The 24,412-nt window shown below is 46.1% G+C and overlaps 1 protein-coding gene across 3 annotated transcripts in view; it reads left to right on the forward strand.

Annotated features, from left to right (window-relative positions):
- Positions 1-24,412, forward strand: part of LOC146358845 (protein FAM228B-like) — a 78,785-nt gene that overhangs the window by 6,976 nt on the left and 47,397 nt on the right. For 2 of the 3 annotated variants that reach the window (XR_014786021.1, XM_084821980.1), the window contains exons 2-3: positions 22,015-22,125; positions 24,162-24,263. Coding sequence is in view for 2 of the 3 variants with exons in the window: in XM_084821980.1 (XP_084678106.1) it covers positions 22,015-22,125; positions 24,162-24,263 (213 nt within the window). In the remaining variant the exon portion in view is untranslated. Of the gene's footprint in view, positions 1-21,779; positions 22,126-24,161; positions 24,264-24,412 lie in introns of those variants that run through there. The other variant, XM_084821994.1, reaches the window with a different exon arrangement.

Genomic DNA, 24,412 nt, shown 5'->3' on the forward strand with positions numbered 1-24,412 from the left:
GAAGAAGATTTTAGCTTGCAAGTTTTGTTAACAAGTCCCGCTCCAAGAGGGCAACCAGGTATGCAGATGAAACTACAAAGGTATGTTCCAGTATGTTATTTCCAATCTTTGTGAGGAGGGGCTTACACATGGGCAATTTAGTTTTTGGTTTTTTTAAATTCCTTTTATAGTTACATGCTTTCCACTTTCTCTTGCGGGGGGGGGGGGGCTTCACAGGGATCATAGAAAATGTGGCTCCAGTATCTACTAGGGCCTCACAGTCCCTGCCACCAACCCTTACTTTTACCTTGGGATTCTCCAGAGCGTTTATTCATAGGGTGGTGGCCTTTCAGCTAGACTCCCCCCCAGCCCCGGAGGACCCTGCCGACGTTTGGCAGCTTTCAGGGTGAGTCTCTTTTCTCTTCTCTTTCAACTTTGGAAAATCTTTCTTCCAGTGTCTCTTCTCTTGACAATACGCACATTTATCGAGCCCCGGTCGGCCCTTTCCTTCCCCCCCCCCCCGGTCACTTCTGTGCTCTCAAGCCGCGGTTTATATCTCTGCCCATGGTGGCTGCCAGCATTGCCTTTTCCTTTTTTCAGGAATGGCACTCTTTTTATGTGCTCTCATGTGCACCATAGCTCTAAAAATTTCATGATCTGGGGTCTGATAAGGCTAAAGCAGGCGGTGATATTAAGGCTTGCTTCAATTTAAGAAAAGCCTTTTTTATTTTAATTGGCCACTTCTAGTGGGTAATATTTTTGTTAAAGTTTCATATGGGGGCTTTGCCCCTTTTTATGGCTACTATAGCCTCCCTCTTGTAACAGGCACACTTATCTTTTGGCTTGCCTGTTCTGCAGATCATGTTTCAAATTCTCTGTGCCATGTACCAGTTTTAACTCTTTGTCTTCTCTGCAAGTTAGGCTGTTTGCCATTGCTTCGACAGAGACTCACTTGCTTAGATCTTCTTACTAATCTCAACGACACACATTTGGGATAAGCTCTCTTTCTTTTTTTAGCCTTTTTGTCTGCTACTTTCTTCTGCCTTCTTTTATACCTTTTTTCATATCATTAAAATCTAACACCATGACTGGAAAACATTTGTTTTGTATCGTAGGGCATGGTGGAGCAGATCTAACAATTATACAGCTCCTCTGACTGCATGGTCAGGGCCCATCAAAATCAAGGGAAGGGCATTCTCATACATGCAAAGAGTTCCAAGCCACCATTTTTGCATCGGCAACTCCACACTGCATGGGTTTTGGCAGAGTGTCAGGTTTGCCTTCGAGCAAATGGAACGTCAGAACAGTTCAGATTTTGAGAAAGAGCTGGAACACGTGGGGCAGGAACTTTCTCAGGCTTCAGAAACACAGCTGGGCTTAGAAGTATCACGGGAGAGTGGGGGACTCTTTCCCTCTCACCTCTTAAGTTAAGAGAATTTGCTGCCCCCTTTTTTAAAGAGAAACTAACTTTCGTAGTTTCTCTTTGAACTTTTTGAAGGCTGTTTCCTTTGTAGTCTGTGAATCTCTAGCAATCTGCATATGTGTGCTTCATTAGGGTAACTGAAATCAAAGCCTTGGAAATCATAGAATCGTAGAATAAAGTAGGGTTGGAAGGGGCTTACAAGGCCATCGAGTCCAACCCCCCGCTCAGTGCAGGAATCCAAATCAGAGCATCCCTGACAGATGGCTGTCCAGCCTCGTCTTGAATACCTCCAGTGTGGGAGAGCCCACCACCTAGGTAATGGGTTCTATTGTCATATTGCTCTAACAGTTAGGACGTTTCTCCTGATGTTCAGCTGGAATCCAGCTTCCTGTCACTTGAGCCCATTATTCCATGTCCTGCACTCTGGGATGATTGAGAAGAGATCCTGGCCTTCCTCTCTGGGCCAACCTTTCAAGTACTTGAAGAGTGCTATCAGATCTCCCCTCAGTCTTCTCTTCTCAAGGCTAAATATGCCCAGTTCTTTCAGTCAAATGCAGCTTTTTATCTGAGTGTTGAAATCACAAATCAAACTGTACACTGAGCTGATCACAAACAAACACACAATCTACAACAACGGGAGTTTAAGGCTATGACAAGCCTCACAGTACTTTTTACGGCAAGTCTTTAACTGTCCAAAGTTCCAGTCCATGTGCAGAGTGCCTCTCAAAAGTCTGAACAATGATAGATCTAAACAAAGAAGGCTTTGGGCCATAAAGAAGGGATGTAATTAACAAAAGCTCTCTGTCTCTTCATCAGTTCAAATGGGGAAGGTGTAACCTTACACCTCTTCTAGATTCCTCCACAGATAAGAATAGAGCAGTGCTGCGCAGCTTCTCAGCTGTGTTAGATAAAAAGTCCTTGCTTTCGGCTTAGAAGAAAAGAATGCCAGGCAGGCAGCAGTGGATCCAACACTATTTTATTGAACGTTTTGCAAAACGGGTGCAGAGCAGTCTGGACCCCGAGACACGTGTGCAAAAGCCCTTTATATAATATCGCTTCTATTGTTCTTACCAGTAACCAATGAAACAGTTAGTACATCGGCTCACTGAGTTAATATCCAATAAACAGTCACTATCAGCTTACCAAGCCGTTAGTCATGAGCGCGTCAGTATGATTCCCTTTTTGCTCCACCTATATTTTCCTGCCACTCGGGCTCTTACATAACTTGAGACACCAACGGTTATGGAGTCTCCTTTTTTTCTAACAATTCCCTCCTTTAAGTCTTTATTCACGTCTTAAAGCATTTAAAACGGAGTTTCTTTATCAGCACAATAAAGCAAGAGCATCTGTTTTGACAGAGCGGTTTCAATTAACCGCTGGGATAAGCCTCTAGCGCAGGGGATAATGCAACAACCAAATAACACTAAAACTCCTATCATCACTACAAGCGAAATAAGGATTGAGGCTGCTAGGTGTTTCCATTTTCCAAACCATCTCTCCAACCAGTCAGTCACGGGGTTGTTAATCCCTGAATTCTCGGCTAATTCTTCAGACAAGGCGGTGAGGCCCTGCAAAGCCCTTGTTACCGTGCCATCTGGGGCAGTGTTGTTAGGGATGAAGGTGCGACACCGTCCACCTAGCATGACACAAACCCCTCCTTTTTCTGCTAACATCATATCAAGAACACGCCGATTTTCCCAAGCCATTTGGCTGGTGGCATCTAGCTGCTCAGCCAATCCTTTTACAGCATCTCGAGTATAGTTTATAAACCTCTGTTGATTATAATAAACGTAATTGATCCAATCTACATTTTTGTTAATGGTCACCCACCAAAACAGGGTAGATTCAAATCCTGCAGAAATTTGATTTCTTCCTTTGAACTCGTCTGGCACTCCCCTTGGTACTCCTATGGAGTCAATATATATTTGATCATCAAAAGGGGTTACTGATCATTTCTGCCGGGGTTGGCCAGTCTTCTCTGCTGGATGGTATGCAATTGAAAAGGGGACTGCCAACTGAACTAACCCACAAGCTCCGGACCAATTGGAGAGCAATACCTCATACAACTCTAGGCCACCACAATACCACCAGAGATCAGCTCGTGGGATTGAAAGGGAATTATTCCTAAAGCGGGTGGAATTAACACATCTTACTTTACTCGTCAGGTTCCCTATACGCCCCTCTGTGTCTGCAAGGTTTCGGTGTATGCATCCGGTATGGTTTCTTCTTTGCAGGAAGACTATGGAAGGTCTGACACGATCCTTTGATTTGAGTGGGGGGTATAATTTATTGAGGGTTTAGCATTCCTCCTCTCCCCATGCATCAGGGTGTTGGAACAAACGGATCACGCAGGTGAGGAGGGAAGGAGTGTCCCGTCCCAGTGGAAAGGGCAGCACCTTTGCTACAGATCTCCCTGTGGCACAAACAAAACAGTCAGACTTATTTAAAGACTTGGCTGTATACTTTATCCACTCTAACCACACATTATCAGTTTCCTCTGTTATTGGGATCCCTAACCTGGTTCTCCAGGGACGCCTCTCTTTCTCAGGGATCTGTACCAGAAGTGGTCTGAGGGGTGTTGGTGTGACATTTCGGGGTTTTATCTTAAAGCTGTCAAGCCCAAGTCCTTGAGGTATCACCATCCACGTTAATATTTCTTTAACTAACATTACCAACACCACCCACAATACTTGCTTCATATTACAAGTTTTTTGTAATTCGAACCCGAGCTTTTCCCAGATGTTGTGACTTGTATATTACAGGCGATTGTGGCTCCTGGATGGCTTCTTCGCCTGTGTCCTTGGCAGCTTCCAGAGGGGTGCCAGGGAGCAAAGGACCGTTGCCTGTGTCCTCCTGTTCTTTCCAGGTGACAGAAGGAAGCGAGGGTCGCTTAAATGGCTTTATCCGGCTGCAATGTGTCCATTTACTAGAACCCACAAGCTTTACACACGAGTGGCTGGTTGGTCCCACCAAATAAGGCCCCTCCCACCCTTCCTTTAAAGCTTCTTTATTCCACTTTTTCAGCAACACCTCGTCTCCCGTCTGGAAGAGATGGATAGGTGCATCTAACGGCAGTCTCTGAAACGGAACGGAATAAGCTCGTAGCTGTGAAAGAACAGACTGTAGAGAAGTCAACTGATCCCTTAGCATCTGATCACCCACCTCCCACTTGACTTCCTCCCTCCTTCCGCAGTGTACCCGAGGCGGGAACCCAAACATCAGTTCAAAGGGGGACAATTTTATGTCCTTTCTTGGCATCCTTCGAAGCTTCGTTACAGCTATTGGCAGAGCCTCAACCCAAGTGAGCTTCACCCCTCGTTGCAGTTTGGTTAAAGTCTCCTTGAGGCGCCGATTGATTCTTTCAACCTGTCCACTTGCCTGGGGCCTCCAGGGGCAATGTAAATGCCACTCTACTCACAGAGCTTGTGCCATCCCCCGTGTAATAACTGAGGTGAAATGTGAGCCCTGATCGGACTCTATAACTTCGGGCAGGGAGAACCGGGGCACCACCTCCTGTAACAATTTAGCAACAACAGTTTTAGCTTGGCAGTTCCTACATGGAAATGCCTCTACCCACCCTGTCATTTGACATACTATTACAAGCAAATACCTGTAACCCCTACACGGTGGCATCTCAGCAAAATCAATCTGCGCCCTCTGGAAAGGATAGTAGGCCCATGGTCGCCCTCCTTTTGGAGGAGGGGGTGCCCTGGGAGGGTTGGTTTTCTGGCAGACTTCACAGGTTGCGGCTAGTCGGTGGGCGCATACAGTTAAGCCAGGGGAGACAAACAGCCTCTTGCAATAGTCGATCATGGCTGATGCTCCAGGGTGTCCAAGAGAATGGTGAACTTGCTCTAGAACAACCCTCTGCAGGGTCTGTGGAAGAAGCAGTCTTCCATCTGTCATCTGGATCCATCCGTCATCGCAGGGACTTATTCCGTGTTCTTGTGCCATCCGTAACTCAGCAGGGGAGTATGTGGGGCGCTCTTTTCTTTTGGGTAGAATGAGGAATGTTCCTTGGATTCCCTCTCTGGCTGCTCTTTTTGCGGCCTCATCTGCCTTCTGGTTTCCCTGTCTCCATTTTTCCTCTTTTTCTTTCCCATGGGCTCGGACGTGGACAACAGCTACTTGTGAGGGTAGCTGGAGGGCATCCAGAAGATCCACTATTAGGCTGCCATTAGCCACTGGAGATCCGTTTGCTGTAAGGAATCCCCTCTCTTTCCACAGTTGCCCATGAGCATGCACAACGGCGAAGGCATTTTTGCTATCGGTATAAATATTTACTCGCTTTCCCTTGCTGGCTTGCAGGGCTCTTGTCAGGGCTACCAGTTCAGCGGATTGGGTGGAGAAATGAGGAGGCAGCCTTTCCTCGCGCACACTCTCCTCTAGAGTAACGACGGCCGCGCCTGTGTAGCGCCTTCCATCCAGCATATAGCTAGATCCATCTACAAACAGATCTCTGGCTCCCTCTATTGGTTCATCCTCAAGGTCCGGTCAGCCTTTGGTGTCTAGGTCTAATACTTCAAGGCAGTCATGATCTGGGAGTCTTGATCCGTTTTTGCCCAGTAATGTTGGCAGTAGTGTGGCGATATTAAAGCTGGAGCAAGCCTTAAAAGTGAGGTTTTCGTTTGTTAGTAAACCTATTTCATATCGGGAATGCCGGGCTGGGTTGAGAAATTTGCTTCCTCCTCCTGATCCCAAAATTTGTGGCACTCCATGCGACACCCAAACTTCAATGGGTCCTCCCATTGTCATTTTCTCGGCTTCAGCACAAACCAGAGCTGTTGCCACTACTGCCCTCAGGCAACTTGGCCATCCTCGTGCTACGACATCTAGGACCTTGGAGTAATATCCCACTGGTCTCCAAGAGGGCCCTTTTCGCTGGCAAAGCACTCCCGAAGCTATGCCCTTATTTTCATGCACATAAAGTCTAAATGGCCGGCTGGGATTTGGTATGGCTAGAGCAGGTGGTGACACAAGAGCAGCTTTAAGACTGAGAAAAGACTTATTCATTTCCTTAGTCCATTTCCATTTATCCAGTCTATCTTTCTGCAGCGCCTCATACAGCGGCCGCGCTGTCTCCCCATAGTTTGCTATCCATAGTCGGCAGAATCCGGTCAACCCCAGGTAGGCCCTCAATTCGCGGGGGGACTTAGGGACAGGAGTGTCACGGATGACTTCAACTCTTTCTTGCCCTAGGCTCCGAGTCCCTTTAGTTATGTGGTAGCCTAGGAATTTTACAGTTGGTTGGGCCAACTGTACTTTTTCTTTTGACACTTTATACCCCCCCCCCCGCTAGATAGTTGAGGAGGGAAACCGTCCCACTCAGGCACGCATTCTTGGCCTTGGCTGAAATCAGGAGGTCGTCATAGTACTGGAGGAGATGCACCTCTGAGTGCTGCTGGACCCAGGGTTCGAGATCCTTTTGGAGCTGCTGGCCAAAGACCACCGGTGAGAGATTCAGCCCCTGAGGGATGACTGTCCATGCTAATTGAACTTTTGACCCCCCCCCCGGGCTTTCCCATTCAAAGGCGAACAAAGGCCTTGAATCAGGGTGGAGGGGGATGCTGAAAAAGGCGTCTTTTAGGTCTATGACAGTGAACCAGGCGTGCTCTTCCGGAATTCCTACAAGGAGGGTGTGTGGGTTGGGGACCACAGGATGGGGGGGCCTCGATCTGCTGATTAATGAGCCGGAGGTCTTGCACTAAGCGAAAGCCCTTGCCCCCCCCTCCCCTTTTTGGCACAGCGATGATGGGCGTGTTATAGGGGGACATTATCTCAATGAGCCGGCCTTCTTCTCGGAGCTTTGTTATTACTGGTTGTAGGCCCTCCTTTCCTTGGCAGGAAAGGGGATACTGTTTCACATGAACAGGCCTTGCTCCCTCCTTGAGGGGAATTTTGTATGGTGCTGCCGACTTGGCACGAGAGGCCCCTCCAATCCCGGCCCAAGCTAGAGGGTTGACTCTGTTTTCTATTAAGCTCCAGTCCTCGGTGGCCTCTGGGGTGGATTCTTCTGCAACCTTCAAAAGGGCCATTTGGTAGTTACTACTCTGTTGTTTAGGGAGCCGTATCTCCATCCTTCCGTCAGGAGTAAAAGCAATCTCAATTTGGAGTTTAGTCAATAAGTCCCTCCCTAGCAATGCCACTGGACAGGAGGGGGTACAGACAAATGCATGTTCTAGGTGTGTTTTCCCAACCTTGGTGAACAGGGGACGAGAGAGGGGCACTTGGGTTGCCCTTCCCTCGACCCCCATTATGGTGATGAACCCCCCACCTCCTGTTGGGGGCTCACTGAGGGGGAGGATGGACAGGGTGGCCCCTGTGTCCACAAGGGCTTTGTAGGAGCGGCCCCCAACCTTTATTTTGACCATGGGGTCCCGTCTTGCCTCAGAGACGGCTAAGAGGGGGCCGGGCCCCGGTCTGTCCTAATCTCTTTCCTGTTCATACAGAACTCTCTGCGCTCCTCCCGTATTTTCCCCTCTCTCTTTCTGCTTCAAAGCCTCACAGTCACGCTTCCAGTGCCCCATTTTCTTACAAAAGGCACATTGATCTTTCCCCAGGGGAGATCCTTTCCTTCCCCCTTTTCTCCCCTTCCTAGCTCCCTCCTTGTCAGGTTTAAGAACCGCAGCAAGGAGCTTGGCCTGCCTCTTGTCTTTTTCTTTTCCTTCTTCTTCTTCTCGCCTCTCATAAACCTTTTGAGCTACTTCAACTAAAACTCCTAGGTCAGCTGCCAACCCTCCTTCAACTTTTTGCAACTTCTTTCTGATCTCCTGGCAGCTATTTCCCACGAACTGAGTCATGAGGATCCTTAAATTATTTGGATCATTCAAGTCAATGTCAGTATATTTAGCGAAGGCTTCCCTCAGCCTTTGGAGGAACACAGCAGGAGGTTCGTTTTTGTCTTGCTTTAGAGTCAGGACTTTTTGCAAATTGGGGGCCCTTCTCGTGGCTTGCTTCATGCCTGCTAAAATGAGTCGAAAATAGTCAGCATGTAAGTGTCTATGTGCCGCTGTGGCCACCCCCCAATTGGGTCGCCCTGTGGGCAGAACCTCCGCCGTCTCCTCCTCAGTTGCCTGGGGATTTTCCTCCCTATACTTGGCTCGTGCCCCCGCAAGGATGGTTGGCTTTTGGCTGAGAAAACAGGTGTTCAATAGCATTTGTGTATCGTCCCATGTGGGGTTGTGAGTAAGCCTCACATTCTCCATCAGAGACAGGAGTGGCCCGGGATCCTCTTCAAAGGAGGGGTTAAATTGTTTCCAATTATACAAATCAGATGTTGTGAATGGGACATAAACAAACATCGTCCCTTGAGGATGTTGGGCGGTAGGGTCGGGGACTTCTCTGATGGGGAAGGTGAACTTCACCGGTGGTTGGGGGTCCTTTCGCAGGTTGTAGTTAGGTCCCCCTTTTGCCTCTCTCTGTAGGACCTCCAATCTTTCCTCTAGGGAATATAGACGATCTTGGAGAGTGTCCTGGCGTTCAACTAGAGGGGTGGGGTCCTCTGGTACTATTTCATGAGAGGGGTCCTTCTCGGGGGCATCTAACCGCTGGGCGTGCCCCTCAGGAGAGGGTGGTGGTTGCAACAAGCGCCCTGCGACGGCTGTCCCGTAGGGAGGAGGAAGCAGTAGGTCCTCCGGTGCCGTGGCCACGACCCTGGGTGGTCCTTCTTTTGGTGGTTTCCTTTTGACCACCATGGGAAGGGCAAGGGACATGCATTTAACAACCCACGGAGCAGGCCTGCCGCCAAGGGGCACACAAGTTGCCCACGAATCAATATAAGGGAACTGGTCCCAACTTCCCCTCTGTGCTACTATTGTTCGCACATCAGATACCAAGGTTGGGTCAAAAGACCCCTCGGGTGGCCATTTGGGTTCTAATATTGGCCATTCCCGGGTGCAAAAAAAGACAAGACGATCCTTTGTCATCTTAGTTCCATAATCCTGCTTAAAATGTGACCAATTGCGCAAACAACACTCCAAGGGCGTATGGGACTTCTTCGCAGACTTAGATTGGGACCCACCCATGACGGTGGGAATTTCAGTCAGCAATTCTTGCGCTTCGCCCTCCTCTGACCTAGCCCGTCTCCGGGATAAGGAAATGCAGATCGGGGCTCCCCACTCGCTTCGCCCGTAGGCGTCTCACACAATCACAAACACACCACCGTCCCGCGTTTATCCCCTAATGTAAGCTGTTTCACTTACCCCAAAAGCCTCTTCTGTCCCGCCTGCAGCTGCGTCCAGCTGCTTATTGATCCACTGCCGGTGCCTAAAAGGAGTGATCACGTCTCCCTCTTCCTCTGGCGTTGGTCCCCAGGCGCTTCTGCCGCCACCGTCGTGAGGAGAAGGCAGTATAAAACAACCGCCTGTGGCCACTTCTCCTCCGCGACCCCTCGGCTCAGCACGAAGGGGACGCGCCCCGAAGCAGGATCCGAGTCACGGCACCAAATTGTTAGATAAAAAGTCCTTGCTTTCGGTTTAGAAGAAAAGAATGCCAGGCAGGCAGCACTGGATCCAACACTATTTTATTGAACGTTTTGCAAAACGGGTGCAGGGCAGTCTGGACCCCGAGACACGTGTGCAAAAGCCCTTTATATCATATCGCTTCTATTGTTCTTACCATTAACCAATGAAACAGTTAGTACATCGGCTCACTGAGTTAATATCCAATAAACAGTCACTATCAGCTTACCAAGCCGTTAGTCATGAGCGCGTCAGTATGATTCCCTTTTTGCTCCGCCTATATTTTCCCGCCACTCGGGCTCTTACGTAACTTGAGACACCAACGGTTATGGAGTCTCCTTTTTTTCTAACAGCTGTGATGCTTTTCTGGTTGTTGTTGTTGTTTGCAAATCTCACTCTTTTGTCAGGTCCTCACAGACACCATCCAGCCTCTCTGCTTGCTAAGGCTAAACCAGTCGTGGTGAGGGGGGGTTAGGCAACTCCCCCTTGGCTCTGCTCTGAGCAGGCTGACAGAGATCAGCATAAACAGACCCTGATATTTTAAGAACTTGCTCTGTCTTTGTTTCTTGATTTTGCCACAGTCTTTAAGATGTCAAACAAATCTCTTTCTTCAGAAGTTGCAACTTTTTCAACTGCTTTTGCTTCTTCTAACAAACTTGGATACGGTGGCAGACAAACTGTCTCTGGAAGGCCCCCTCCCTCCCCCAACAACCTCTCCTCCCAACCTAACAGACCGAATAAGATGAGGGGGAGCTCAGGGCACCTTGGGCAGGGTCTCGCAGTCTTCAAGCTCCTTCCATGGGGCTTGAATCAGGGAGAACAGGGGCTTTGGGCTTCACCTCGGAGCATACCATCATGACTTTACAATATTGAACTTTATATTCAACCTTTTCTTGCCTTCAGTGGATTTTGGTCGGCACTTATCCAAATGCTGATAACTTCACTTTCCCTGAGGCAAATCTATCTCACTACTTGATTCAGACACCACCAGGGTCTCTTGCCCCAGCGGTCCTTTGCCAGTAACATATTTACACATTTACACTTCTGTAACTAAGGGGGATTCTTTCCGCACCAATTCAACCAACAATCAATATAGGCGAATTGATCCCATTGCCCATTATTCACCACATTTTTATATACAGCATTTACAAGATTTACATCAAAGGATCCTATGTCTGGCCAACTAATTCCAAATGCTGGCCAGTCCAGTTGGCAAAAGAAGGTCAATTTACCCTTGGCCATCTTAATTCTAAAATCTCTTTTGAACTTCCTAAAGTTCCTGAGCATGCATTCCAAGGGAGTGGCAGAACTTTCTAAACGGGAGCTACCCGCCCACATTGTGCCTACCTCTGTTTGAAACCATACATGGAGCCTGACAAACCTCAGAGCTTACACGGAGTCTGACAAACCTCAGACGCTCCGAAGGCAACTCAAACAGAAAGTCACAAGGGAAATCAAATACTTACTCTGCCCAGCACCCTAGTGCCGTCTCTTCAGACCCATTCAGCCTGGTTGACTCAATCAATGGAGTCCATGCCTTTAACCTCCTGGGTGTCCCGACCCCCGTTCTCTGGTGCTGTGGCAGACCTCAAAGGCGGTCCGGCGCGCCCCACAGGCACCGTTGCCGGTTCTGTCGTTTGACCCCAGGGTGGTCCAAGGGACTCCTGGCTGCTCGCCAAATTGTTGCACAAAATGCTAGTTTCGCCCCCTGGAGGCTAGTCCAATTTGCCCCAAAGAGGAGAGTCAACTTCAGGCTGGGTCCAACTCGATTTTATTGTTTGCAAACAGTTCGACAGAGGAGCTCACGCTCAAAAGCAGAGTCGACCCTGGGCACCCCCGCGCTCCAGTTTTATCACTTAGCTTGCATTCCTCAGCCAGGGAGCCAGTGTGGTGTAGTGGCAAGAGTGTTGGACTGGGAGCTGGGAGATCCGGGTTCTAGTCCCCACTCGGCCATGGAAGCTCACTGGGTGACTTTGGGCCAGTCACAGACTCTCAGCCCAACCTACCTCACAGGGTTGTTGTTGTGAGGATAAAATGGAGAAGAGGAGGATAATGTAAGCCGCCTTGGGTTCCTTGCAAGAGGAAAAAAGGCGGGATATAAATGCAACAACAACAACAACAACAACTTTTGATTGGTTGCCAGCGGTTTGCCTAGCAACCTTATCTTAGGGTTACTGTCCGCTCATTCCAGGCATGGGCAGGTCTTACAGTACTACGTGCTGCTTAAGACACATACAATGGCTTTTAGGTTACATTTTTACTACAAGCCCACGAGTGGTCGATCCATTATTTTTCTGGTTTAGTCTGTGGAGGCAGATGTGCTCTGGGATATGGTGGTAATTTGGAGGATTTGCCCTTCTAAAAATCATATGAAATCAGGAGGATCCCTGCTAAGGATCCCTGTTTTGCACTGTGGCTGTGCCCATGAGTGGCATATCCATGATTTTTCTGTTTTAGTCCATGGAAGCAGATGTGCTGTGTGATATGATGGTGTTTTACTGTATCTGTCTTCTAAAAATCATGAGGATCCCTGAGGATCCCTTCCAAGGATCCCTGTTTTTGTGCTGTGGCTGTGCCCACGAGTGGCTGATCTGTGTTTTTTCTGGTTCAGTCCATGGAGGAAGATGTGCTCTGTGATATGATAGTGGTTTGGGGGGGTCTCCCTTTTAAAAATCATATGAAATCATGAGGATCCCTTTTTGATTTCATGGATCCTTGTTTTACTTTCTTCCCATTGATTTCAATGAGTTCAAGCAGCCCGAGGCTAGTTGCCTAGAGCTCGGCTGTTACTTCGAAGCAAGTTTTAGTGAACTGAGTTGAGTTTGCTCCTGAGTAAATGTGTATTGGATTGGGCTCTAAGAGATGATAGACTGAGGTTCCAGAACACTGGACTGCATAACTTCTGATAATTCTTTATAATGTGTGCAATAGCTCTTGAGAGTCTAGCAACGCATCATGTGAGACTTCTCCGTATGGAGAATTCTGCACGTTCTTCTGGAGACAAGCAGATAAGGCTGGAGGAGGTGGGGGTGAAGGAGGAGCTGATGGCTGACGTTCTCCTGTGTGTTTTGCAGTAGCAGCAATACTGTTCCTTCTAAGTCTTCACAATACAAAATGCAAATGAGATTAGAGTCCTTCCCGTATTGGACCTTTTACCACTGCTGAGGCATTACTCTTGCACAACCAGCTGGAAATGGAATTGAAACTATAGCTCCCCACACTAGTTAAAAAAGGTGCATGCAACCCAATTTAATGTATGTTTACAAAGAAGTCAGTTCAACCTAATTCCAAGTATTTATGCATAGGATTGTGTAGGATTGCAATCTTATGAGGACTGACTGATTTAGTTTCTAACTTTAATTCAAAGCTTTTAACAAGCTTGAAATTAAAAAGCATGCATATTAATTGGTTACTGTAACTATGAAAATATACCGATATACAACAAAATAGAGCCTTTATACTGCTAATGAGCATACTGTGAAACTTTTGGTCATGCAGTCCGCATGCCTTTTGCTTTACACAATTTATATGCTTAGGGGAGAAACAGTGAGATCAAGATTGTTTAGCTTTCACATTTGAAGACATTATAAACAAGATCACTTACTTCAGTTGTAATCCTATTCTCACTTACCTGGGAGTAAGTCCCCTTGAACGCAGTGTGATTTACTTCTGAGTAGACCTGTGTAGGATCACCGTTAATAACAGTGCAGTCCCGTGCCTGCATGCCCCCTGATTTCAGCTTTATTTGAACAAAGCTCTCCATTGGCCTCAATACCCAGAAATCCATTTGTAGTATGTCTTCATTTGTTCCAGGCCTTAGCTCCTGTTCAACCCTGGAACATAATGCAAGAAGTATACATGAAATATGGTCTCTGAGCTCATGCAAATTACACTTTCCTCAGCACTAATTATGGGGTCTCCATACAATAGGAATTAAGGGTAGGTGCTCCAGATCAAAGTATGGCAGTTTCAAGGCAGGCTTGAACACTAGCATAACTTTTCCCTGCAGACATGAAGCACTTGGCCTGGAACTTGTGTAGGTCACTGACAGGAGGGAGTTATGCTTTAGGTTACTGATACAGCTTATGTAGAAAATTGCAGGTTCAGATCCTGTTATCTCCAGTAAAATATATCTGGTAGCAGGGCTGAGAAACACTCAGCCAGACCAGACAATAAAGGGCTAGATGGACTAATGTTTTGACTCAGGGCTCCTTCACATGGGGCTTTTACTGCATGCTCATGATTGGTCACTCACCAGGGCGTCTCCCATGGTTTTTTACTTTTATCCCACTTTAAAAAATATTGGTGATAATGCAGTATTTCAATGTAAATCTGCTTTAATGGCCATGTGAAATTACACACTTCCGCTATAACCACAGCACCATATAACCACAGTAAATATGGGGTGGCTCCATATGATAAGCTACTCCATCATGGAAGAAGGGAAGATAGTCTGGGCTAGTCTCTCCCCCCACCCCCTTTCTTCTTTCTCCTCTGCCTAAGCTACCTTGCAGGTTTTTCTGTAATGGAAGGATACATGTACGCTGCTCTGTGCTCTTTGGAAGAACAGCAAGATAAACATGCAATATGGAGTTGATGTTACCTATTCTGGGTGGTCCTCTCTGACTCAGTAAATTGGGGTGCCTTCTCTGCTACTTCAGTGGAGTCAGCAGGATGATGGGAAAAAGAAAAAGCATAGCAAATTCTGACAAAACATCCCCCCTCTCAGCATTTTCTCTACCCTTCCCCCCAATTCCTAGACCAAGCAGAGAGAGGCAGCAAATTCTGAGGAGGTGGCAAAGAGGCTGTGAGAACTTGCCGAGAAAGACAGCCCCCCCCCCAAACAGCCCATGTCAGTTCGTGTAAGGCAGCTGATCTTAATTCTACAAAGAATTTGGAAGCAGAAGCCCTGATGAATTGTGGAATAAAAAGCCCTGTGTGAAGGAGCCCTCAGTGTAAGACAGCCAGTTTCACATGCTTGGGAAGGTGAGCAGTGAGGAATCTTTTCACCTGGAAGGGGAGCAGGACGGACTTTCTAGGTCTTGTTGTTGTTGTTCAGTCGTTCAGTCGTGTCCGACTCTTCGTGACCCCATGGACCATAGCACGCCAGGCCTTCCTGTCCTGTGCTCTCTCCCGGAGCGTGCTCAAGTTCATATTCATTGCATCCGTGATGCTATCTAGCCATCTCATCCTCTGCCGTCCCCTTCTCCTTTTGCCTTCAGTCTTTCCCAGCATCAGGGTCTTTTCCAGGGAGTTTTCTGTTCGCATTAGGTGGCCAAAATATTGGAGCTTCAGCTTCATTATCTGTCCTTCCAATGAGCAGTCAGGGTTGATTTCCTTTAGGATGGACTGATTTGACCTCCTTGCAGTCCAGGGGACTCGTAAGAGTCTTCTCCAGCACCACAGTTCGAAAGCATCAATTCTTCGGCGCTCAGCCTTCCTTATAGTCCAGCTCTCACAGCCATACATTACTACTGGGAAAACCATAGCTTTGATTAGATGGACCTTTGTCGGCAAGGTGATGTCTCTGCTTCTTACTATGCTGTCTAGGTTTGCCATAGCTTTCCTCCCAAGGAGCAAGCGTCTTTTAATTTCATGGCTACAGTCACCGTCTGCGGTGATCTTGGAGCCCAAGAAAGTAAAATCTGTCACTGCTTCCATTTCTTCCCCTTCTATATGCCAGGAAGTGATAGGGCCAGATGCCATGATCTTCGTTTTTTTAATGTTGAGTTTCAAACCAGCTTTTGCAGTCTCCTCTTTCACCCTCAACAAGAGGCTCTTGAGATCCTCTTCGCTTTCTGCCATTAGGGTGGTATCGTCTGCATATTGGAGGTTGTTGATAATTCTCCCAGCAATCTTAATTCCGATCTCTGATTCATCCAACCCGGCATTTCTCATGATGTACTCTGCATATAAGTTAAATAAGCAGGGTGACAATATGCAGCCTTGTCGTACTCCTTTCCCAATTTTGAACCAATCGGTTGTTCCATGTCTGGTTCTTACTGTTGCTTCTTGACCCTCGTACAGGTTTCTCAGGAGACAGGTAAGGTGGTCTGGTACTCCCATCACTTTAAGAATTTGCCACAGTTTGTTGTGATCCACACAATCAAAGGCTTTAGCGTAGTCAATGAAGCAGAAATAGACGTTTTTCTAGAATTCTCTTGCTTTCTCCATGATGCAGCGAATGTTGGCGATTTGATCTCTAGTTCCTCTGCCTCTTCGAAACCCAGCTTGTACTTCCGGTAGTTCTCGGTTCGCATACTGCTGAAGCCTAGCTTGTAGGATTTTGAGCATCACCTTGCTGGCATGTGAAATGAGCGCAATTGTGCGGTAGTTTGAACACTCTTTGGCGTTGCCCTTCTTTGGAATTGGAATGTAAACTGACCTTTTCCAGTCTTGTGGCCACTGTTGAGTGTTCCAGATTTGTTGGCATATTGAATGCAGCACTTGAACAGCATCATCTTTTAGGATTTTAAATAGCTCGGCTGGAATACTGTCATCTCCGCTAGCTTTGTTGTTACTAATGCTTCCTAAGGCCCACTTGACTTCACTCTCTAGGATGTCCGGCTCAAGTTCAGTGACCGCACTATCATGGCTATCAGGGACATTCAAATCTTTCCTGTATAGTTCTTCTGTGTATTCTTGCCACCCCTTCTTAATCTCATCTGCTTCTGTTAGGTCCCTGCCTTCTTTGTCCTTTATCATGCCCGTCTTTGCACAAAACGTTCCCTTGAGATCTCCAATTTTCTTGAAGAGATCTCTAGTCTTTCCCATTCTGTTGTTTTCCTCGATTTCTTTGCATTGTTCATTTAAGAAGGCCTTCTTGTCTCTCCTTGCTATTCTCTGGAACTCTGCATTCAGTTGGGTATATCTTCCCCTTTCTCCCTTGCTTTTCGCTTCCCTTCTTTCGTGAGCTACTTGTAAAGCCTCATCAGACAGCCACTTGGCTTTCTTGCATTTCTTTTTCTTTGGGACGGATTTCGTTGCTGCCTCCTGAACAATGTTACGGACCTCCGTCCATAGTTCCTCAGGCACTCTGTCTATCAGGTCTAATCCCTGAAATCTATTCCTCACCTCCACTGTATATTCTGAGGGGAAATTTTCCTGTTGTTATGGGCTCACAGGAACCCTGCTTGCTGCCCTTTCCAAAAGCAAAGTGAAACAACCCCCCCCCTAAAATCAGGGCATTTTTCCCCCAAGCCTCCCCATCCCTCTTACTTGCCCCACCTGTAGCTGCACACTGGGAAGAAGGAGCTTCACCCCTTACCTTGATATTACTGGGCTGTGCCCCAGGAAGCTGTTGCTGGCTTCCAAAGAAATGCAGGTGGCAGAGGAGCATCAGCAGCTGGAAGAGCAGCATTGCTGGCATAGTGCACAGGCTCTTAGTGCCTGCAATCTTTAGCCTATCCATTGGGCTTGGCTGAATGATTAGCAAAACACCATCCACTGTTTGACATTACGAACATACGAGCCATGCTGGACCAGACCAACCACCATTCACTTCATACAGTGGCCAACTAGATGCCTGTGGGAAGCTCACAACAGGAAATTAATGCAATAGCACCTTCTTGCTTGTATTTCCCAGCAACTAGTGTTCAGAGGTTCACTGCCTCTGACAACTGAGGCAATATATAGCCATCCTGCCTAGTAGCCATCGTTAGCCGTATCCTCCATAAATTTGTCTAATCCCTTATTAAAGCTGCCCACTACAGCTTTTGGTAGCAAATCCCATAGCTTAACTATGCACTGTGTGAAGCCCTTCCTTTTATCTGTCCCAAATCTCCTCCCATTCAGATTCATTGCGTGATCTCGCGTTCTAGTATTATGAGACTCAATGGCCTTGTAGGCCCCTTCCAACCCTACTATTCTATGATTCTATGATTCTGAGAGGAGAAAAGCTTCTCCCTATCCACTTTCTCCACAGCATGCATCATTTTATACACTTCTATCATGTCCCCTCTTACTCCCCTTTTTTCTAACCTAAAAAGCCCTAAAAATTGTAACCTTTCCTCATAGGGGAGTTGCTCCAGCCCCTTGATCATTTTGGTTATCCTCTTCTGGACCTTTTCTAGCTCTACAATATCCTTTTTGAGATGCAGTAAGAAAAACTATACATAGCCTCCCAAGGGCGGTCACACTATAGATTTGTATATTGTGATATTGGCAGCTTTATTTTTTATTCCTTTCCTAATGACCCCCAACATGAAATTTACCTTTTTCACAGCAGCCACACATCGGGTCGTCATTTTCATCAAGCTCTCCACTGCAACCTCAAGATCCTTTTCTTGGTCAGTCATCTCCAGCTCAGTCCCCACCAGGGTGTATGTGAAGTTAGGATTTTTTGGCCCCAACATGCATCACTTTACCCTTGGTTACATTGAAGTGCAGTTGCCATTTTAATGCCCATTCTTCCTGTTTGGAGAGATACTGTTGGACCTCTTCACACTCCATTTTTGTTTTAACTGCCCTAAATAATTTGGTGTCATCAGCAAACCAGGCCACCTCACTGCCAACCCGTAACTCCACATCATCTATGAGCTTCTGTACACCATGCTTTTATCCCACAGCTTTACCAGGGCTGCTTCTTCTGGATTCTTTGCAGGATCAAGCTTGGTTTCTTTTCACATGTGACCCCTTGCTTTTGGGGGGAATTTCCTTTGTCTGCAATTTCTATATGTTTCATTAAACAATCACTAGATGGCACTATGGTATAGTGCAATTAAGCACTTGTGAATTAGAATCTTTGCTTCACCCATAAACTTGCATTAGAAGTTAAGCAAAAACCACTCCTTTAGCAAATTGTCTGAGAGGTTAAAGAGTGAATAGGCAAAGCATACCTCTGACTGGCCTTGAAATATGTGAAGAAGTAATGAGCAAAGGGCCTCTGAATTGCTTGTCTTCAGGGCTGTCTTTTAAAAATCCATGTAAGTAAATCTATGTGGATGCAATATAAAGCAGGGAAAATTCTCCGCAAGAATGACCCTTTCTTTATTGGTCCTCCACAAATTCTAGGATTGTCACAAATTAATCCCTAAAAAAACCTGTCTGTTGGCCCCCTTCACTTCCATGTCCTCCTAGCCTAGCGCATGTAGCACATTTTCCCCTTCCCCCTAAAAGCTGAGACCCAAGCCTCTGACAAAGTCACCCTTCATCCCTACTCTTAGATTTCGGGAATTGGCTGTGGGAATTTCTCCCAGTGGTGAGAGAAATGTACACTGTACTTCTTAAGCACTCTTAGAATTTAGAATTACAATCAAGCACTCTTCACACCTAGCAAATGTCAGCTTTCAGTTCTGGCACTAAACTTGATTCGAACACTGAGCTCAGAGTTTCCAGGGGTGAGACCCTGGCACATACAGCATATATTTACACTGATCAGCAGTGTAACTAGCTAGACTGGATTAGCTCCACTTATTGACTCATCCAGCCCCAGCCCCTGGGACTAGGGATGGATGAATCTGTCAGTTTCAGTTTCTCTCAGTTTCTACCTTTGGTTTGTCCCAACTCTGAGAATGCAAAAAAAAAAAAGTTTGCATGCAAATTGTGTATTTTTGCATGCATTTTTCCTAATATGTGTATTTTTCTATGCATGTTTGCCTAATATACACTTATTGCAAGCTATTTTCCTAATATTTTAACAGCATTTTCATGGACATACACAGTTTTGTGTGTATTTCCCCCTAATATCCACATTTTTATAAGGTGGAGAACTTCATTGGAAAATTAAGAGAACTGTGAATTTTGAAGAATAACTGAGTTTTGGTTTGCGTACTGGTTCAAAAGTGCAAAATTAATTAAGTTAGCAAATGTGTGAACAAAAGAACTGGGCATGTTTAGCCTTGAGAAGAGAAGACTGGGGGGAGATATGATAGCACTCTTCAAGTACTTGAAAAGTTGTCACAGAGAGGAAGGCCAGGATCTCTTCTCGGTCATACCAGAGTGCGAGTTACAGAATAATCTGCTCAAGTGACAGGAAGCCAGATTCCGGCTGAACATCAGGAAAAATTTCCTGACTGTCAGAGCAATACGACAATGGAACCAATTACCTGGGGAGGTGGTGGGCTCTCCCACACTGGAGGCCTTCAAGATGAGGCTGGACAGCCATCTCTCAGGGATGCTCTGACTTGGATTCCTGCATTGAGCAGGGGGTTGGACTCGATGGCCTTGTAGGCCCCTTCCAACCCTACTATTCTATGATTCTAACTGAATGAATTTCTCCCCATCCCTACTTGGGACTCTGGGCTCTGCTCCTTGGGCTCTTCTAGGAGTGTCCCTGTTTCCAGCTGTCAAGTGTTGAAGGCTATATAGAATAGGAAGGGCATATGAATCAGGGATGGTCTAACACACGATCACTAATAACCTCACTAAATACATGTAATAACCAAGACATGCATTGCTTTCACATATTAGAGAAGCAGCGGGCAGCCTTCTTTCTGCCAAGGGCTGCATTCCCTCATAGGTAATGGGTACGTCGGTGGTGAGCAAGGCCAAAGCCACTGATGGGCAGGGCCAGAACCAAAAGTGGGTGGGTCACCACTTTTCTCTCTCCTTGTGCCACCTCCCCTTCTCTCTGTCTCTGTCTGTCTGTCTCTCTCTGTTTCTCTCTCTCTGGGCATTTCTACACCAGCCTAAAATCCTGCATTTAAAACAGGGCTTTCTGCTTCCATCTTAAATGCAGGATAACCACTGACTCCCTTTACATGCACTTCCTCCCCCCCTTCTGAGTCTTCCATTATCTTTAATTGATCTTGCTCCTCTTCTTGCCGGGTAGGGAGCTCAAGTGGAACACAAGGGGGTAAATTGATAGCATTATCTGCAATCTATTTAAAAACAGAACAAAGGGCATTTAGTGCAGGAGATGCCCTGGAGGGTCATGGCAGGGTCACGGCGTCATGTAAAGAGCCCGCCAACTCCGTGAAGGACTTATCCGCAGGATAAAAGCTCCATGTGATGAAGCTCCCCCTCTCTCTTTCTCTCCCTGTTCCTTCCCACACAAGGGGCTGCCAGGGAAGGGACAGATTCAGATCCAGCAGCACCAGACAGATTCAGATCCAGCAGCACCAGACAGGCTGCTTAACAAGATCAGCCTTGGATGGCCTTCTCTCTGTCCCATCAGCCAGGATAGCTAGACTGGTGGGGACGAGGGAGAGGGCCTTTTCTGTGGTGGCCCCCACTCTGTGGAACTCCCTCCCTAGGGAACTCCGTCATGCCCCCTCTTTAATGAGCTTCCGTCGTGCATTAAAAACGTGGTTGTTCAGGCAGGCATTTGGGGTGGGTTAGGGTATTTTAGAAAATGTTTTTATTGTAGAATTTTATTGTTTTAAACTGTTTTATTGTATGTTGTACATCGCCCAGAGTGGCTGGGTGACCAGCCAGATGGGCGATTAATAAATTTAATAATAAATAAAAAAAAGATCACTCTTGGCAGAGGTTGGAACTAACTGCATGCAGAGGGCTTTTGAAATTAGGCTGAGCGGCACATGAAATTAGGCCAACCTATATGCAGGCATAGGATTGCAGGCTGCCCTCCCCTGTCTTAGAAGATGTATGACAACATATGTGCTAATTTAATAATGTATGAAGTGGCCCTTACCACACTTTAAGGTTGTCTTTGCCAAAAATGCGAGGATCAACACAAGCATATTTCTGTCACCTTGAAAGCAGTAGTAGTTTTCTCTCTCTCAGTCATCCCCCATTTCCCTCTATAAGTGGTAATATTCTACAATGTAGGACATTTCTACAAAAGGTGGCAGTCATACCTTGTGATTTAGTTATGAGGGTTCTTACATTATGGTTAAGCACTGATATCTGAGAAGAACCCAGATGACTTTATTAAGAATATTCTTTGCAGGTACATAAACCACTGTTTGAGGAGTGAAGGGAACTTAGCGGCTCAGCTTTGCTGAGCACAGGACTTCCCTAACTGGGAAAGCCTGCGTGCAGCAAAGCCTGGTCCCTGGCCCAAGCACTGAATGGAGGATCAACTTGGCACATCAGCCAGGGAGCAAGTGGCGTCAGGTGGGTATGGCCACAGCCACCTGGCATCATATAACCCATGGAGGGCTGGGGGGCAGTCATCTGCCCCCCCGGTTCTGCACCCCTACTCTATGCATTATTTTTGTTTTGCGTATTTTAAATGTTTTTGTTTTTCAGACTGATTCATCAGTGTCCTTAAGTAGTGAAAGTTCAGGAGAAGACTGGCTTATAAAGGTTTGCTGTCCTGGAGCCCGGCATCGATACTGTAGACATGCCCAAACAAAACAGGTGAAGATTTTAGTCATTTTTAGTCATCAAAGTGATGTCACCATACTGAAAGCTTGATAAGAGAAGAGCAATCTGTATGAATGGTCTGTGGCACAGCATTTCTTCGTGTGCAACCTGAATATTCAGCTATTGAGTTGACCCAGTAAAGGATTACACATAATTTTTTTCAAATTCTGTCTCTATTTTTCAATTTTTGTCAAACAAAATTGGCCAAATTCATGAATCCAGTTTACTCAATATACAGTGGGGATGCAGGTTCACTCGTGGCACCCTCCTGTTCTTTAAGTCTCCTGGATCCAGTTCAATTGTACCCATACATGTACGAAATAAATTTAATGTGATGTACAAATAGGTAGGAACAGGTTTCCATGTGATTGTGAAGTAGCTGAGGTTGTGCAAGGTTAAAGACATAGGGCTGTAAGTGTTAGGCTGCCACGATTTTAAGTTGTAATTGATTCTTCCTCTGATTCCTCAAAACAACAGTGCTTTTAAAAGTAAGGTATAAACATGTTTTAAGATTTTATCCAGGCTTTGTTCAGGAGATGATTTAGTTGGCTTGGAAGAGTACAAATGTCTTTCACCATCCCATGACAACCAAGCATAGAGGAAAATAAAGACAGTGGTGGAAAGGAGAAATTTTAATCACAGCATCAGGAAATGGTCTAGTAAGGGAGCAATCCTATGTCCCCTAGACAGCGTCTGGGGACATAGGAATTTTCGGTTTCCTGGCTCCGCACTCAAAGATAGGGCTTGGAGCCAGGAAACTGTGCTCCCCTCCCCCTCGGAGAGAACTGTGCCGGCTGCCTCTCCATGCTCAGTAAATGGAACGCGGAGACAGGGGAGAGGAGGCGTTTCTGGGGTAGTGGGGAGAGGCCAGGGTGGCTGGTTTATGGCTTTTCCTATCACCACCCCAGCCTCCTTCCCTCCCCATCCCCAAAGCCCCCACTAGACAGTCAAAACTGCCTGTAGCTAAAATATAGCACAGGAGGTGCGAGTTCAGGGGCTTAACGAGTACCCAGGGCACAATCCTATGAGTTGCACCCTGAATTCTTATGTTCCTCTTTATCATACTGTATGCTTGTTACCAGGCTTAGTGGCAATACCATTTAAATTACTCAGTTCTATTAAAGATGCTCAAAGATTAATCACTGATTTTAGAGCCAGAATTTCTCACATTGGCAAAACTAAAGTTTTAAGGTATGATTGCTCCAACACAATCTGTCACTGAAAATAGTGTTAGAACTTGGTGTTCTCATCCTGCGCACAGTCACTGTTCCAGAACAGCATTTTCTGGTTTCATCACATGCAATTATCTGCAATATCCATTGGACAAATATCTCATGATGTCCCTCATCCTAGCCATATATCTTATTCCTCCTTTCTCATTATCTGAGCCTCTGTGTGTGTGTGTGTATGAATTTTCACTCATTCGTTCCCTTCTATAGCTAGTGGAACTTTCCCCATTTTTAACCTGAGTTTGTATATACCTACCAGTTACTCACCACCTCTTTTCTGTATCAGATCTTTACCCCACTTTTTGAAATATTATTTTAAATTGAATTTACATATCTGCCCAATCACTTTGGTTGCTTCTTTCCATGATTTCTTAGGAAAATTGTGTGTGAGCCTGTGTGGTCAGCTGGGAATGGAGGGATCTGTCAATCTCATTCTCACTGAGATTTTTGGATTTTTAAGGTTAAGCTTGTTTTGTCCTTTTTCCACATACATTTTTGTGCACATTTTTAAATATATGCATTTTTTCCAGTTACTTTTGTGTACATTTTGTGTACACTTTTCCTTAGTATGCACATTTTTCCCAAGCCAAGCTACATTGAAAAGCTTGTAAAAATGTGGATTTTGGTAGACAACTCTGTCTCTTCTTGCTTATAGGCTTGGGTGGTACAGGTTGGGTAGATATGTTTTTTAAAAAACAAAACTTGCCCTTAGTCAGACATGGGTGCCAGTGAGACATACGTTCAAGTAAGCATGCGTGGAATTGAAGCCTTAGATGTTTTTCTTATTTCAAATATATGCAGCGAATGTCATCACAGCCCCCAAAGACTGGATTGTCACATAGTTTAGATAAAGAAGATGATTTCACAGAGCCGGCAGAATGGATGCCTATTACATCTTACCAGGTATACAGGTCAAGCATTTTCTTGAAGAGGTGTAATAAAGTTTATGCATTCTGTATAGCAGACATATTTTAATGAATATTATGATAATGTTATCATAATTGTAACATGTATGATGATGAATAAGAGTCTTTCTCTATTAGTTCTTCCAG

The sequence above is a fragment of the Heloderma suspectum genome, chromosome 1 (genome assembly GCF_057233095.1).
Source record: "Heloderma suspectum isolate Gila_16-S chromosome 1, 16-S_ref, whole genome shotgun sequence".
NCBI classification, from domain to species: domain Eukaryota; kingdom Metazoa; phylum Chordata; class Lepidosauria; order Squamata; family Helodermatidae; genus Heloderma; species Heloderma suspectum.